This window comes from Arachis duranensis, chromosome 9, assembly GCF_000817695.3.
Source record: "Arachis duranensis cultivar V14167 chromosome 9, aradu.V14167.gnm2.J7QH, whole genome shotgun sequence".
Classification (NCBI taxonomy): Eukaryota; Viridiplantae; Streptophyta; class Magnoliopsida; order Fabales; family Fabaceae; genus Arachis; species Arachis duranensis.
The window spans coordinates 113,068,026-113,083,532 of record NC_029780.3 but is presented as its reverse complement, the minus strand read 5'-3'; the positions used below and the strand labels follow the sequence as shown (position 1 = coordinate 113,083,532).

Below are 15,507 nucleotides of genomic sequence, written 5' to 3'. Positions count from 1 at the left end.
CAATGACAAATTTTTTTAAAGGTACTCTCACAAAATAAAAATAACAATTGTTAATTTTTTATACAAAATGTAAGAAAAATTTAGTATTATTGACAAATTTTTTTTAAAAATACTCTCACAAAATAAAAATAACACTTGTTAATTTTTTATACAAAACGTAAGAAAAATTTAGTATTATACACAATAATTTAAAAACTAAATTTTGAATTTGAATCTTTATTTTTTTAATATTTATTGGTTGTAGCATTTAATATTATTTATGCATACTTAAATATTTAATAAAAATTATTAATTTTATTGATAAAGTAAACACAATAAAATATATTTTTTAATAGTAATCTATTATAGTCTAAAAATTATTGTTTATTTTTGGCCTAATTTTTTTAGTCCAATATAACAAAAATATATTTGTAATTAAAGTTTCATTAGTAATAATATTTAATTAAAAAAATAAAATCTAAATTTTTATGTATTTGTCTTATCACATCTGAACAAAGTAATAATGACAAGAAATAAGTGTCACTGCTAAATTTGTCACGTTAGTTTCTTTATGTATAGAAAAAAAATTTTCTATACCATAGAATTCACTATATTTTGAATGAGAATGAAAAAGATCAAATATCTTCTTACAAAAGTGTGAGAAAAAATTATATAAATTACTATTTGTGTTTAAGTGGAGTTTTTAATTTGAATGGTCATTTCGCAATTTTTTGCTTTGAATTTAGAAATACTTATTAGAAACAAACAAAATTGCATGTAATTTAGTTAGATTTAGAGTTTGTTTAGAAAAGAACATAAGCTACTTTACTTGACTTTTGAATCATAAAAAGTCACAATATGCGTGTTTGACATTATTTTTAAAAAAAATTTTGACTTTTTCAAAAGTTAATTCACAACTTTTTAAAGAAGTAAAAATATATGACTTCTTTTTTTTTGATAAGTTATTTTACTACTCTCGTAAAAAAATTGACTTTAAAACAAAAAAAAAATTTACTTTCATTCTTGCTCTATTAAAAAATGTTTCTTATTTCTGGTGAAAAGCTGACCCTCTACCACCATTTTCTCGCAAGGTTTCATCTGCTAGAAATTCACACAAATTTCATCTGCTAGTAACACTGGCCTTTCACCATTATTTTTACGCAATATTGTATCTGTCTGGACGTATTGACCCTCCATTACCATTTTAAAACAATGTTCTATCTAAATCACCTATTACATGTATTTCTTCTAGTTTTTTTTTATAATTTTATCATTATATTTTTATTATTAAATTTGTATTTAACATTGTGTGTAGTACGAAATTTTAGTTCTAATTTTATTTTTTTCACGTGTGATTTCATTTTTATATAGCTTGCTATTATTTTTATAGTTAGTTATAGCAAGTTCTTGACTCCAGTAAAAGAAGAGGGAATTCTAATAGGATTAAAAAAAATATCAATAAAATATACATTGACATACATTTCACATTTATTTTTTATTTTTACCTACCTTATCATACACAATAAAATAACGAACACTAACTACACAATAATTTCTTTGGCATTTTCATCAAGGTTATTGTGAATTAAAATTTTATTACTTTTCACCACATACAAGAATACCGTTATGGGTGAAGGTGAAGTAGAAGAACTAATTTTTAATGATATTACATAGGAAGAATCAATTGTCTACAAAATGGAACTAATAAAAAAGTAAATAAAAAATTAGTTATTGTAATTTTAGTGATTAGGTTATGTAAAATCAAACTTTAATACTGAAAAGTATTTGTTATTATCGTCATTTTAATATCCATTTTTTGTGTAAAAAAATTTGTATTTTTTGAGTTATTTATCCAAACGCTACAACTTTAAAATAAGTACTTCAATAACTAAAAATTCAAACACAAAATAACTTATTTATAAGCTGTTTTTACTAAGAATCCTTATCCTTTAAGCTCTTTAAAAGTAGTTTTCTTGAGCTTTTGACTTATGAAAGTAGTAATATTAATGTTTGGTGCAATTTTCAAAATCAAATTGTATTTTTCTAAAAAGTTATTTAGGAGCTTATAGAGAAATTTAAAAAATGATTTCTCTCATAATACTACTACTTTTTATTACATTTCTATAAAATAAGTACTTTTAGAATTAAAAATCTAAATACAAAATAACTTATTTATAAGCTATTTTTAATATAGTAATTTATTATCTAAACTATTTTTTAAAAAGGAGCATAATCAAGTTATTTATCTAAATTGGGCCTTAAAACAATTTTGGCCAAGTTAAATTGAATATTTATAATTTGAGATATTCACAAAATATTAATCGTATCAAGTAATTGATTACCGTGATTTTCTATTATAAACATGCAAAAAAAAAGAGTGAATTTCTAACCTGATTCTTGACAATTATCTCGAAAGAACTATGAGGTCCTGAACAAAAAAAAATACCCAACTCGACCCTTGAATTTTATTTTTATGGGATTGATTAGTCCCTATGTAAAAAAAAATACTAACATAAAGACTAATCAGTCCCATAAAAATAAAACTCAGGAATCAGATTGAATTTTTTTAAGGATCTCGTTGTTTTTTGAGATAATTGTCAGGGTCGTTTAGGGTTTTTCTTAAAAAATAATTTTGATTTCGTTAATGGGATTTAAATTTGATCTCATGGTTAATTGAAATAGAATAAAGCTTTATATCCAAATAAAATACTTAACTAAATCTAACCAAATTGTTATAACAATTTTTCAAATTACACGCCTCCATCTCTTTTTCTTTCTTTCTTTCTTTCTTTCTTTCTTTCTTTCTTCTTCTTCTTTAACATTTTGCTAATATCTTTATTAGTTATGATTTTTTCTGATGCCATCATTAAATAATTTTGGTTCATTTCTTAGTTTATTTCGATTCATTTGTGTGTTAATTGAGATTCACTTGATGCTGCTGATAAGTATTGACCAAATTTTTTATTTTTTAAGTAATTTTTTAACTGTTTGTTCAAATCTGAATCGAATTCGGTTCATTTGTGAATTGAATTAGGTTCACTTGATACTACTTTTAAGTATTTACTAAATCTGTTATTCCTTAAAAAATTTGGTTCATCTCTTAGTTTAATTGAGTTCATTTGCATGTAGAAATGAATTGAAATGTATTTTTCTTGCTGATTAAATATTTATCACTTTTTGTTCAAATCTGAACCAAATTCGGTTCATTTGTAAATTGAGTTAGGTTCACTTGATATTACTGTTTAAGTATTCACCAAAATCAGAACCAAATTCGATTCATTTCTGGATCCAAATAAACCTCAACTAAAAGAAGGAAAAAAAAGTGCAACAACAACAGCAACAATAAAAGAATGACGATTGAGAGAAAATACGCGAAGAAGAAGAAGAAACACAAAAATGAAGAAGGAGAAAGGAGAAGAAGAAGAAGAAGAAATGCGAAGATAAAAAAAACAAGAAAGTGGAGAAAAAGAAGAAAGAACGCGAAGACAAAGACGAAGAAGCGTTATTGAAATGTGCATGAGTATACACATGTGTAATGAAAGTGATTTTTGTTAAGTTTGAGCTTGCTTGATTGGATTTGAATACAAAAATATTTGGATGTGTAGTTGGGCTGATTGAAATAATGAATTTATTTTCATAGATTAAAAGATCATTCAAATTCAATAGGTGATATATTTTGTAGAATTCTTTATTGTGGAAGTAAAAATTTATTTAAACTTGTGTTGTTAAATTTTTAATTTTAAATTATATATATTAATGTCTTCTTAATATGTTATCTTTAAATTTTTGTCTACATGGATTTAAATTTAAAATTATTATAATTTTAATTGATTAATTATTATTTAATTTTTACACCATCTTTGTAGTAATTAAGAATGTCAATATTAAATAAAAAAAATAAAATCAACTAACAAATAATACGTAGGTAATAAATTAAAAAAGCACTATACTTTCGTCTGTTAATTATTATTTATTATAATATTTGTGTTTAAGGAAAATAATTATTGTATTTGTATATAGTAACAATAAAAAGGAAAAAAATATTATACTTTTAGAAATACATTAAAAACAGGATTTGCCCATGAAAGTTTAGCTTTTTCCGTTGAACAACTATAATTACTTAAAATTAATGAGTTTGTTGTCATTAAATTATTGTTAAAATATTTTATTCACATATAAATACTTTTTATATAGACTTTTATAGATGAATTGTAATAATTGTGATTTATGAGTTGTAAATAGGCTGGCTATATATCTTTCTTTTCTGTTTTTTTTGGCATTTAAATAAAAGAAAATGAAAATTTTCACTCATTTTTTTAATCATTTTTCTTTCCTCTAATTTTTTTTAAACCAAATATAATGTTAAGAAAATATTTTTTTGAGTTATTTTTTAAAAGATTTTATAGAAAAGTAAAAGTAATTTTATATTTGGGTATCTCACGCAAAAAGATATTTTTATTTATCAATTATGTTTGGGTATAACAATATAAAATACTTTTTATTTATTTATTACATGAAAAAAATCTTTTTTTAAGAAAAAAAATCTTTTAAAAAAAAGATGTAAATTAAACTTCTAAAAAAAGATGTTTTTCTGATTTTTCTAGTACTTTTATTTTTACTATTAGAAATTTGCCAAACACACTAAAAAAAAGGATATTTTCATTAAAAAATATCATTTTTTATCAAAATAATGGCACCCAAACAAGCACTTAGATAAACCAAATGACAATGAGATTTAAGGTAGCGTTTGGTAGAGAGACAGAGACGAAAAGAACTGAGACTGAGAGACAGAGACTAGGAGACAGAGATTGAAATAAATCTCAGTATTCTGTTTGGTGCAAAATGGAAGAGAGAAATTGAAACAAGAATAAAATTCTAATTTAGTTTGTACAAAGGGTAAAATTGGAATTAATTAATTAAAATGAAAGTATTTTAGATATAAAATGTTATTAAAGTTTCAGTCTCCATCTCTAAAATTTTTAGTCCCCTGTGTCCCTACTTTTTGGAGGTACTAAAATATTGAAATTTTAGAGACAAAAACAGAAATTTTAGTACCAGTCTCTAAATCAACAAACATGATATTGAGTTTTAGTCTCCGAGTCTCTGTCTTAATACCTCAAAACAATCGTTACCTAAGTGAATCACTCGAAATAAATAATGGTACGTGAAGTTTTCAAAGCATGTAATAATATAAATCGAATTAGTGTAATTCGAATTATAAGTTATAGTAGTAAATCGTATTAGCTTGTATCGATTTAATAAGAAACCTTGTACTACGCATAAATCGAATTGATCCATGTCGATTTAGCCATGCTCCCACTAAATCGAATTAGGACCCATAGATTTACTAAACAATGCATAGGGTTTCATGTCACCCATAGTAAATCAAATTAGGGTAATTTGATTTAGTCCAAGGTTTGTGCCCATAGTAATTCAAATTGGCTGAATTCGAATTACACCCTAGTAAATCGAAAAGCCTTTATTCGATTTATATAGGTTAGTTGTTCAATGTAAAATCGAAATAGCCTCAGTCGATTTACATGCACAACCACTATAAATAATTTGAATTCACTTCATTCAAATTACATTTTACCAAATCATACCCCACAAAATCCAGATAAAGCAACACAGCCTATCGAAATGGAAGACGACCCAAATCAAATCTACCGGTTGGATGGAGTCGCACATTTCACTGGTAGCGTGCATGAAGAGGTTAGAAAATAAAATTTTAATTTTTATATTTTCTGTAAAAAAATAAATAAATAATTGCAAGTGATATTAAATCACTTAAAACTTGATTATTAAAATGATTAGAATGTCTTAACTTCAAGTAGTAGTTAGGGTTTTGATTTAGGGATAGTAGTGTGTTAGAAGTTGATTAGTGTTTATATTAAACTGTTTAGAACTTGAATATTATAATTGTTAAAATCTTTAAATCTCGAATAGTGGTTAGAATATTGATATAAGGACAGTAGTGTGTTAGAGTATTCAAATCACAAATGCATGTTGGATAAGGGATTTTGAGAGTTTCATAGAATTCTGGTTAAAGTATTTTTTTTATTAAAATTATCCATTTTAGGTGATCGTTGTTTTGTAAAGTATGATGATTCTAAGAGAATTTATTCAATGTCATGCAGCCCCACCGCTGTATCATGAGCATGAAGAGGCAGCATGGTATACCGTTAGTCCTCCTGTATCCTATGTGTCTCTGGCCCCAAATCTGACAGGCACGGCAGGTACCTCCTGTTGTCTCATGACATCCAAGTCCAAAGTTGAAAAGTACGGGAGATATTGCGGAGTTTCTGAACTAGCCGCTCCACCACCCCTAACTGGAGTACTCCTCGCTAGCTCATCATCGCTATCTCTACAATCGTGGCAGGCTCCACATCATCATCATCCTCATCCTGAAATGCATCTTCCACACCATCCGGTGTTCGCCGGCCATCACAATCGCAATCGCAACATCACTGAAGGATCCAGTGTCACCCACTTCTTTGTCACGAGTGCAGTTTAGATCAACAGCGAATGATGGGGATGCAACCAAAGCTGCCTCAGGCTCAATTATGGTAGAGATGAAGAGGCACCAATGGGCCTCGGACTAGAGCAGGCTACCGTGGCTGAAGGCTAAGGATTCCGACTAAAACCTCCTGAACTAGAGAACACATCCACAAACTCGGCTAACAGCTTAGGGGTTCTCACCTCCGGGAATTGCCGGCGATAATGAAGCAAAACTTGCAAATCTTCGTAGCTGCCTATGACAAACGAATCATACTTCACATCATCCTGCAAAACGGAAATTGAAATTCGGTAGACTCATTTCACGCCTTGCAGCCCCAGTTTTCGGATTATAGTATTCTAAAACTCGGTAAACTCATTGAAAGTTTGAAGAAAACACTAAGCGGTTCCTTATTAGTAAACTTAATTCCGGAACGCGTTTTTTCCTTAATCGATCCTCTATAGCGCACCAAAACTAAAAAACTCTCATCATATGCCATTACAAATTACAATGACGAAAAAATTCACATTCAATAGCTATTTATATACATTTGTGGCCTAGTAATCGAATTAAGTTACATCCATTTATATATCTTGCTGAATACATACTAAATCGACTTGCCTCTATATCGATTTATTCATAGACATTACGAGCATGGTAAATCGAATTGGGCTAGTTTGATTTACTAGAAATCTTCACCATGCATACATAAATCGAATAAGTGTGATTCGATTTGCGTAAAATACTACTAAATCGAATATAACTGTTTTGATTTAATACCAACAATGCTAAATCAAGTACGCCTTTAGAGACATGTACGTAATAATTTTTTTATTTGGATAATTTACGTAATTTGAGTTATTATTAGTTTATTTAGATTTTTTATCCTACGTAAAATCAAAGCTTTGTGTAATATAAATATAATTATTTCATCTAGATACACAAAAGTATTCGGAATTAATTGTAAAAAACTGTTGAACTAAAATATTTAAAAGATAAAACTATATGTTTAAGTAAAAAATTCAAATTTAAAAGAGAAATGTTGTAACAGAAAAAAATATAATTTTAGTATATAACAAGTGTAATTATCCGTACTATGCACGTGATAAGATCGAAATTATAATTTTAAATTATATTTTAAAATTAATTTAAATTATAATAATTTGATTAATAAAAAAGTAATATGTTATGCATTGTTTGTTTTTTTTTTTAAATTTAGTATTAGTTGGATTAACTCTAAAATAATTATTAATCGGTTTTAATAATCTACTTTCTTCGATAAATCAGACATATATACCGAATGTGACCATAAATAATATAATAATAGTTAAATCTACCAACAAACATATTGGCTATTATCACACTCTAAAACAAATTAAAGCTTACTTTGGTAAAGTTTTTACTTTTCAAAAGTAGCTTATAAAAATTAACTTTTAAAAGATAGCTTTTTAAAAGTTGTAGCATTTATGTTTGGTAAATCAAATTAAAAATAGCTTTTAATAAACATAAGCAATATCAATTGTGTTTGGTAAAATAGCTTTTAAAATTTAAAAATACTATAATAGACATAAATGCAAGCATTAAATTTGAAAATTAGTTAACATATGAGATTATATTAGACTTTTAAATTTTGAAAAGCACAAGCCAACTTTGAAAAGCTCTATCATAGGTGCTTTCAAAAGTATCCTGATCTTTTAAAAGCTGCAAGCACAAGCACATGATCTTTTTGATTTACCAAACACAAAATGAGGAGTTTGAGCTTTTAAAAAGTACAAGCACCTCTTCAAAAAGCTTTACCAAACCAAGCCTAAATATAAAGACTATTAGCACGCACTTATAAATCTATAAAATCGCACTGTCTTTGATTCGTGCAAGGGTTTACTTATCAAATAAACTTAAAATATAAACAAAAAATATTTATAAAATAAACCTAGCATTACTTAAAAGAATCATAAAAAATAATTAACTTACTTTATCATTCATAACAACTATTTTTAACTTTTATATCTATTTAATACATAATATATAAATAATTTATTGACTTTTCATTTTTAATGTACTCGTATATTCTAAATATTACTATATCTTATGAATTATAAGTGGAAACAATTTTATTATAAATATTAATAATTTAATCATTATTAAGATTATACATGTTTTCGTAAGAAAGTACCATAATTGGAGTACTATATGCTTGGAGAGCAAGAATCTCAGTGTCATTTGTTGTAAATAACAACAACGGAATCCGTTATTGCGAGCAGACCAACCGTTAGTTTGGCTGGTCAGCATTGGCGGCGCAAAAAGCTGCTTGGCAAATGTTACAATCATCACTTACGCTCTCTACACGCGCGTGTTATACACTTCTAGAGTAGTAACCGTTAGATCTTCAAAACCAAATCACATCCGCATATAACAGTGACAAGTGAATACTGTATAAAAACATTGGATTCCCAAGTTGTCTCAGAGACATCAGTGTATATGATATGCATCGACGATGATCATGCATCATGTATGTGTCATGTAACACTGCCACATGCCAGCTCACATCTAAGAGTAGTAACAAAAAAAAAAAAAAATGAAAGTTTTCATAATTAATATTATATGTTTTACCTACTCAATACTTTAAATGCGGATTTTTGACCGGTGATAAAAAAAGGAGAATGGTTCAGGCCTGGGTAGAATAGAAAAGAGCGTTTTAGACAGAAGGGGCCACTAGTGAGAGAGAGAGAGTGAGATAGAAAGACGACAGAGGCAGAGACAGAGCAGCCTCCTCTGCACCGTGAAACAAACAAAGGTAAATTTCACTCTGAGGTCTGAATTTTCAACCATTTCATGTTTTCGAGACACACTGACACATTAAAATAATATTTTTTATTTTCAGTGGTCGTGCAATGGAGCTTTCATAATTTTTTAAAATTTAATTTCTCCAAAAAGAAAAATAATTTTCCGAGACTGGTGATGTTTGTATAGAGATTTGTGTCTGTTCCAATCTGCTTGTCTCCAACCAAGGTCGGCTAATTTTTTTTTTTTTACTTATATAATTGTTTTACCTCTGTTTTCATGTTCTGGTTTTCAGATCTGTAGAAAAACTCACAATAACTTTTTTTTTTCTTTTGTAAAAGAGAGATAAAATATTAGCCTTAGATTTGTGATAACTTTTGTTATCAGAGCCCATACCTATCTTTAGTTTTTTCTCTCTATATATTTAGTTTTTGTAACATTAGCTGAACCTTTCTCTCACTCTGTCTCTGTATTGTGTTTCTTTTGGCTTGTGAAGAGAGTGATAGAGAACAGCAAAGAAGGTCTGTTTATCCAACTTCTGGGATTCCTGCAGTGAGTTTTGCAGCGGGAAAGGGTTGAGAAGAAGGAAGGAGCAGCGAGATTTATGTCGTCTGGGTTTATTGAATCGGAAGTGGTTGTAGTTGGGGCTCTGTATCAGCAGCTCTGGATTTATTCTCTGTTATTGACTATCTCGTCGGTGTTCTCCGCCTGCTGTATGCTTCTCTGCCTCAGCGAGCAGAGGTTGACTCTCGTGAACCCAGCTGTTTCAATGCGTTTGAGGCCAAGAAGGTTCGTTCTTCACTCTCTTCACACTTTCTCTTCCCTTGAATACTTTGTTATTTTGTATCATCGTCCAGATTCTGGGTCTGACGAAGGTTTCTGGTTGTGTTTCTGCAGGACTTGTTCTGGAGTAGTGTGTTTCGGAGGCTTTCACATACAAAGATTTTCAACACTTTTTTTGTTCTTAAGAGGGGATCTCACCTGAGATTGCGGAATTTTGTTTCCTTTTTTCTTTTGTTTCCTTCTTTCTTTCTCTTCAATTGTTCAAATTTTTTTCTCCCTTCACTTCCGGGTATTTTGAGGGGTTTTTGGAGGGTTTTTCGTCTTCCCCCGAAACAAACAAATTTTGTTATTCTTGTTCTACCTCGCCTACCATGGCGGAGCCTCGGAAACAACCTAGAGCAAAGCAAAGAACTCACGAGTCCTCCAAGATGACCAGAAAACTCCGCATAATCTACGCGGATCCTGAATTAACCGATTCATCCGACGATGATTCAGAGATGAACCAAAAGAGAATCAAGAGGAGCATCCATGTGATCCCTCTCCCTCTTCCCTCAGGCCTCTCCACTCCCACCTCCTCCTCCGAAGTTGTTGCAAAACTCAAACAACCCATCTTCAAGAGGAGGGTTTCGCCGGCAACCGGTACCAAGAGGCAAACCTCCGGCAAGTACAGAGGAGTTAGGCAGAGGAAGTGGGGAAAATGGGCCGCTGAGATTCGCGACCCTTTCAAGAGCGCACGCATCTGGTTGGGTACTTACAACACTGCCGAGGAAGCTTCACAGGCCTACGAGGCTAAAAGGCTCGAGTTTGAAGCCATGGCGAGGTCCATGTCTCAGTCACAGTCTCAGAACTCTGATGACAAGAGCAACTGCTGCAACTCATCTCCTGCTCCCGCCGGAGTTTGTGTTTCCGACAACAAGTCCTCTACATCGGAGGGCTCCGATAGCGTTTTCTCTTGCACTTCTCCGTCCTCTGTTCTTGAGTTGGATTCTTCAGCTTCTCATTCCAACGACAGTGCTAATGTTAATGCCAATGCTAATGAAGCTGTTGAGACTAATGATTTGGAGACTGGTGATTTGGTGGCTGAATTGGCTGCCTTGGAGATACCGGATTTGAGCATGCTGAACCTCCCTCCTCCGTCACCACCACCACAACAGTCTTCTGTTTCTGTGTCTGCCGCCGCTGCTTCTGTGCCTGAGATCGGCCTTGGACTCGATTTTGACTGGATAAATTTTGATGATTATGGACATGGATTTGATGATCTTGGTGGGTTCGAGGATTTGCAAATCTGCGGCTTGGATGATAATGGGCCTAGCCAACTTCCCGATTTCGATTTTGATGATTTTGGTGCTGATGAGTTTGCTGGTTGGATTGAGGAACCCCTCAATATACCCTGCGCGTAACAAGTTTTGCAGCTACATAGGAGCAATAAGAAGCCTTAGATTACTATCTACTAATATATATATATCTCTATATATATAAGTTTTGTTTAATGTTGAGTGTAGTTCTATAGTAAGTTTTGTGAGATTTCTGGAACTGCAAAACCAGTTCCTGAGCGAGTGGTTTATGAGTTTATATTAAATTTTGTTTGGTCGAGTCAAAGATGTTTAGATCAACTGAGGATACTCTGGGTTTTCTTGTGCTATTAGAGCCGTCCCAAGTGTTCTCAAGTGATATATTATTAATATTTATATTATCTATCTATCAAGTATGAAATTCCAGATACTGGTATTGGATTGTGTTTTCCATGTTTGCACGAAACCATCTATGTACCCTATGCTCATAGGGGCTTTTTATACATTCCAGTGTCTTTTCAACGGAATCTACATGGTTGAAGACTGAACGAGATTCCGCATTTTGGGTTTGTGTTGCTTTTGGCAGGGAGATTGCAATGAATTTTTTGGGTAAATAAAAAGAACCAGGTAAGTAGGTCTAAATTCATGGCAAGAATAAAAATGTAAGTGATAATACTTAATAGTGAGGCCTTAAAATGTAGACAGTGGGGCCAAAGTGGGTTTTTTTTTTGCATATCGTGAAGCAGAGGGGCAGAAGGGTGGAGGGTCCATGGTACTTAGCTGTATCGCATTTCATTGTTTATTTATTTATTTTTGGATACTTCGCATTTTACCCGGTACACCGTAAAAATGCGAGAATATGCAGAAAAGACGGTAAAATAAATAATGAACTGTGTTTAGTGCGGCTCCAAATTTGGTTTCCAATTCAGTGTCACCATATGCTTATTGTTCCTCTTGAATGTGTGCGATAGACTGATGGGCATAAAAGTAAATGAATAAATATAAATATTAAAGAATTGCAAACATATTGCTCGATGCATCCAAAATGGAAGATTAGTAAGGATACTATGGTCCGTATCATCTGATTTTATGATTAATATGTCATGAAAGAATCCAATCTTTCTGAATTTAGGAAAAATCCCCGTCCGTGTAAAATATAAAAATGTGCACAACGTGGATAAAAATGAACTACTTATTATTAAAAAATTTTCATAAACAAACTGTAAGTTGACATTTAAGTATATTGTATTTATTCAGAAAATTTGATAGTTATTTTCTATATTAACCGTATGAATATATCAAAATTAATATTATTTAAAATAGGTCTGCATATTTTATTTTGGATTTTTACTCTTTTTGTATGGATTTACAATTTAAATCTTACACTTTTATCATTAATTATTATAAATTTGTTATAGTAATAAATAAATAAATAATAATATCATTTCTATTTTTGATAATGTTACTCTTTACATAATTTTTTTTACATTATATTATTAATTTGTAAAAACAATGAGTGACATTATAAAAGAATATTAAAATTAATTAAACTATATATATTTATACAAAAATATTTGATAGCTAATTTTAGTTTACACATAATATTTTTAAAATACTTTTAAAGTAAAAATTTAGATCGTAACTTAAAATTTGAACTTTTTAATTTCTTTTAACAAGAAATAATAAAATTAATTTAAAAATAAGTATTATATATTGGCACGTAATTCTGCCTCATTGCTTCTAAGCCGTGAAGACTAATTTAATTTAATGGGAGTTACTCAAATAAAGATTTTGAAATTGTCTTTTTATAAAGATGTTTTTTAATAATTAAAATTTAACATATATAATCGATTAAATCGTATTATTTTTGTCAAAATTAGGTTAGACAAATTGATTTGATAAAAAAATAGTGAATCAAATCTTAAATTAGTTTAAATTAATATTATTTTTATAGAAAATTACTATAATATCCTATTATAGAAAATGACTAAAATACTTCTGTTATATATATATTAATTTTGAGAATCTTAAATTTTAGTCGTTTATTTTTCTATCGTAGGGTTAGGATTTAGAATTTTTAAAAAATATATATATAATAAGAGTATTTTGATCATTCTCTATAATAAGAATATTGTAGTAAATTTTTATAAAAAAATATTAATTTAGATCAATTCAAAATTTGATTCACTATTTTTTCGGTTGAATCAATTTGTCTAACTTAATTTTGACAAAAATAACATAAATAATATAATTTAATGGATTATATATGTTAAATTTTAATTACTAAAAAAATCTTAAAAAAAAAGACGTATTAGACGTCTTTATTTGAGTGGCTCCCTAATTTAATTACTCAAGGTTAGCGATATCAAAACATCTTTTGTGTTATAAGCCATCAAGACAAACACACTAAAAACTGATGTAGATTGAAGGAAATAATAATAATAATAATAATAATTTGTGCAAAGATTTAAAATTCTTTATCATGCTGCATGTTAAAGCACATGTATAGGTGGTTCATGGAGGCTATCCAGCAGAATCTGGGATTTGATTTTCATGCCCATGATTTTTCATTTAATTTGTCCTATATTCCAATAATTTTGAAATTCCAAGATATTTCAATTTTTTACATGTAGTTAGTTAAAAAATGGGGTTATGGAGACCCCAGAGAGTATTGGAACGATCGAGGTGGATTGGACGAGACACGTGTCATGCATCGGGCGGTGAAAGAGCAGGTATGCATGGCTGATGGGTGTGGCGAAAGGCGAATAAATCAAAGAGGAAGAACGATAACGATGTTGAAGTGGCAAGGGGCGAAGGATTTGGGGTGGAATGGGCCCCTTACACTTTGGAATATTAATCATATTCTCATCATAACTCGTAAGAGCGACAGAGGAAGAATCACATCATACGTATAAACATACACATACACATACACACTACTATTCCCTCTTCCACTTCTCCTCACATTATTGGTCATAGGAGCCTCCTAACTCAACCCGCATTTTCTCTTAAATTCAACTTTAGTACGTTTTCGGTCATCATATTATTATTATTCTATTAATTAGCTTAATTAAGATTTCTATTAGGGGGGCAATGTTGACTTTGTGGTTATTGGCTACAAATCTTTGTCAATTCTCTGTTCCCCACGCCAAAACAATATCAACGTCTAATATCCCCCACTTGTTATTAACGAAAGTGCATATGTGGTTATGTTGTGCTCTATGGTGTTAACTAAAAGCCAAAGCAGTATAACAATTTTGCTTTGCCATCACGTTATAGTAGTGGACTTCATACAATGCTTATCTTCATTGTTTTCCTTGCAATTTACGTCATAAACTTATGGCTGGTCGAATTCAATTTTTCTATTATAATAAAGCAATTATTATTAACACTATCAACTTTGTACTAGATACGAAGCCTACCCAGGTTCGTAACGGGCAGCGGTCAATGGTTATAAGTTTAATTAAGGATGATTTTGATTCTTAATTATTCTTATCATGAATTGTGTGTTTCTTGCTCCATTAATATTGGTTCCTCGTGACAAAACAAACTTGCATTGTTTCGGATCGGAGAATACGTACCTCTATTTAGTGGGTCCGTGGGGATTGAAAATATAGAACAAGTGTAATATGCTACTAGCTACTAGCTACTAGCTAGGTCCATTAGAAAATTTCCACTAAATAATTGAACACTTCAAACCCTTAAACAAAGCTTAAAACTAAAACCGGAGCACACTTATAGAGCCTTTCGCAAAGTAATTACATTAATAAAACCCTAAATAAGGTTGTCTACATTAAACTAATGCTAAAATCATGTTGTTCCGCAACTTACTCAATTGAAATTTTTATTCGGCCAATAGTTCCTAAGATTACCTTATAATAAGGTTCTTCTTTCTATTGGATTTTTTAAAGGTATTCCAACTTTTAAGTAAGAGGGAGAGATGAGTAAATTATATATTTAGAGTAAATAATATATTTTTTATTAGTTTTTTTTTCTTTTATAAATTGTCATGCCGTAAAATGGTTACTTTGTTGATCTAATTTTTTGGCAATTATCTCGCAAACGTTATTAGAATAAGTTGGTTATAGCTAATAGCGTAACTAAACAAGCATATTTTATTTAATTTGTTCAAATTTTAATTTATAGGTATATTTGGGTCAGATTATAATTAACGGA

General features: G+C 29.9%; 2 protein-coding genes across 2 annotated transcripts; both read left to right on the top strand.

Annotated features, from left to right (window-relative positions):
• Positions 1 to 9,547: 9,547 nt before the first annotated feature.
• On the top strand, positions 9,548 to 10,296 carry LOC107467466 (uncharacterized). The gene is made up of 2 exons (XM_016086569.3): positions 9,548 to 10,045; positions 10,154 to 10,296. The coding sequence occupies exons 1-2, from the start codon at positions 9,861 to 9,863 to the stop codon at positions 10,239 to 10,241; spliced, it is 273 nt and encodes a 90-aa protein (XP_015942055.2). The 5' UTR covers positions 9,548 to 9,860; the 3' UTR covers positions 10,242 to 10,296.
• A 101-nt stretch (positions 10,297 to 10,397) lies between these two features.
• On the top strand, positions 10,398 to 11,759 carry LOC127739559 (ethylene-responsive transcription factor ERF118). The gene has a single exon (XM_052254087.1). It carries the CDS (start codon positions 10,411 to 10,413, stop codon positions 11,437 to 11,439), a length of 1,029 nt encoding a protein of 342 aa, XP_052110047.1. The 5' UTR covers positions 10,398 to 10,410; the 3' UTR covers positions 11,440 to 11,759.
• The last annotated feature ends 3,748 nt before the right edge of the window (positions 11,760 to 15,507 follow it).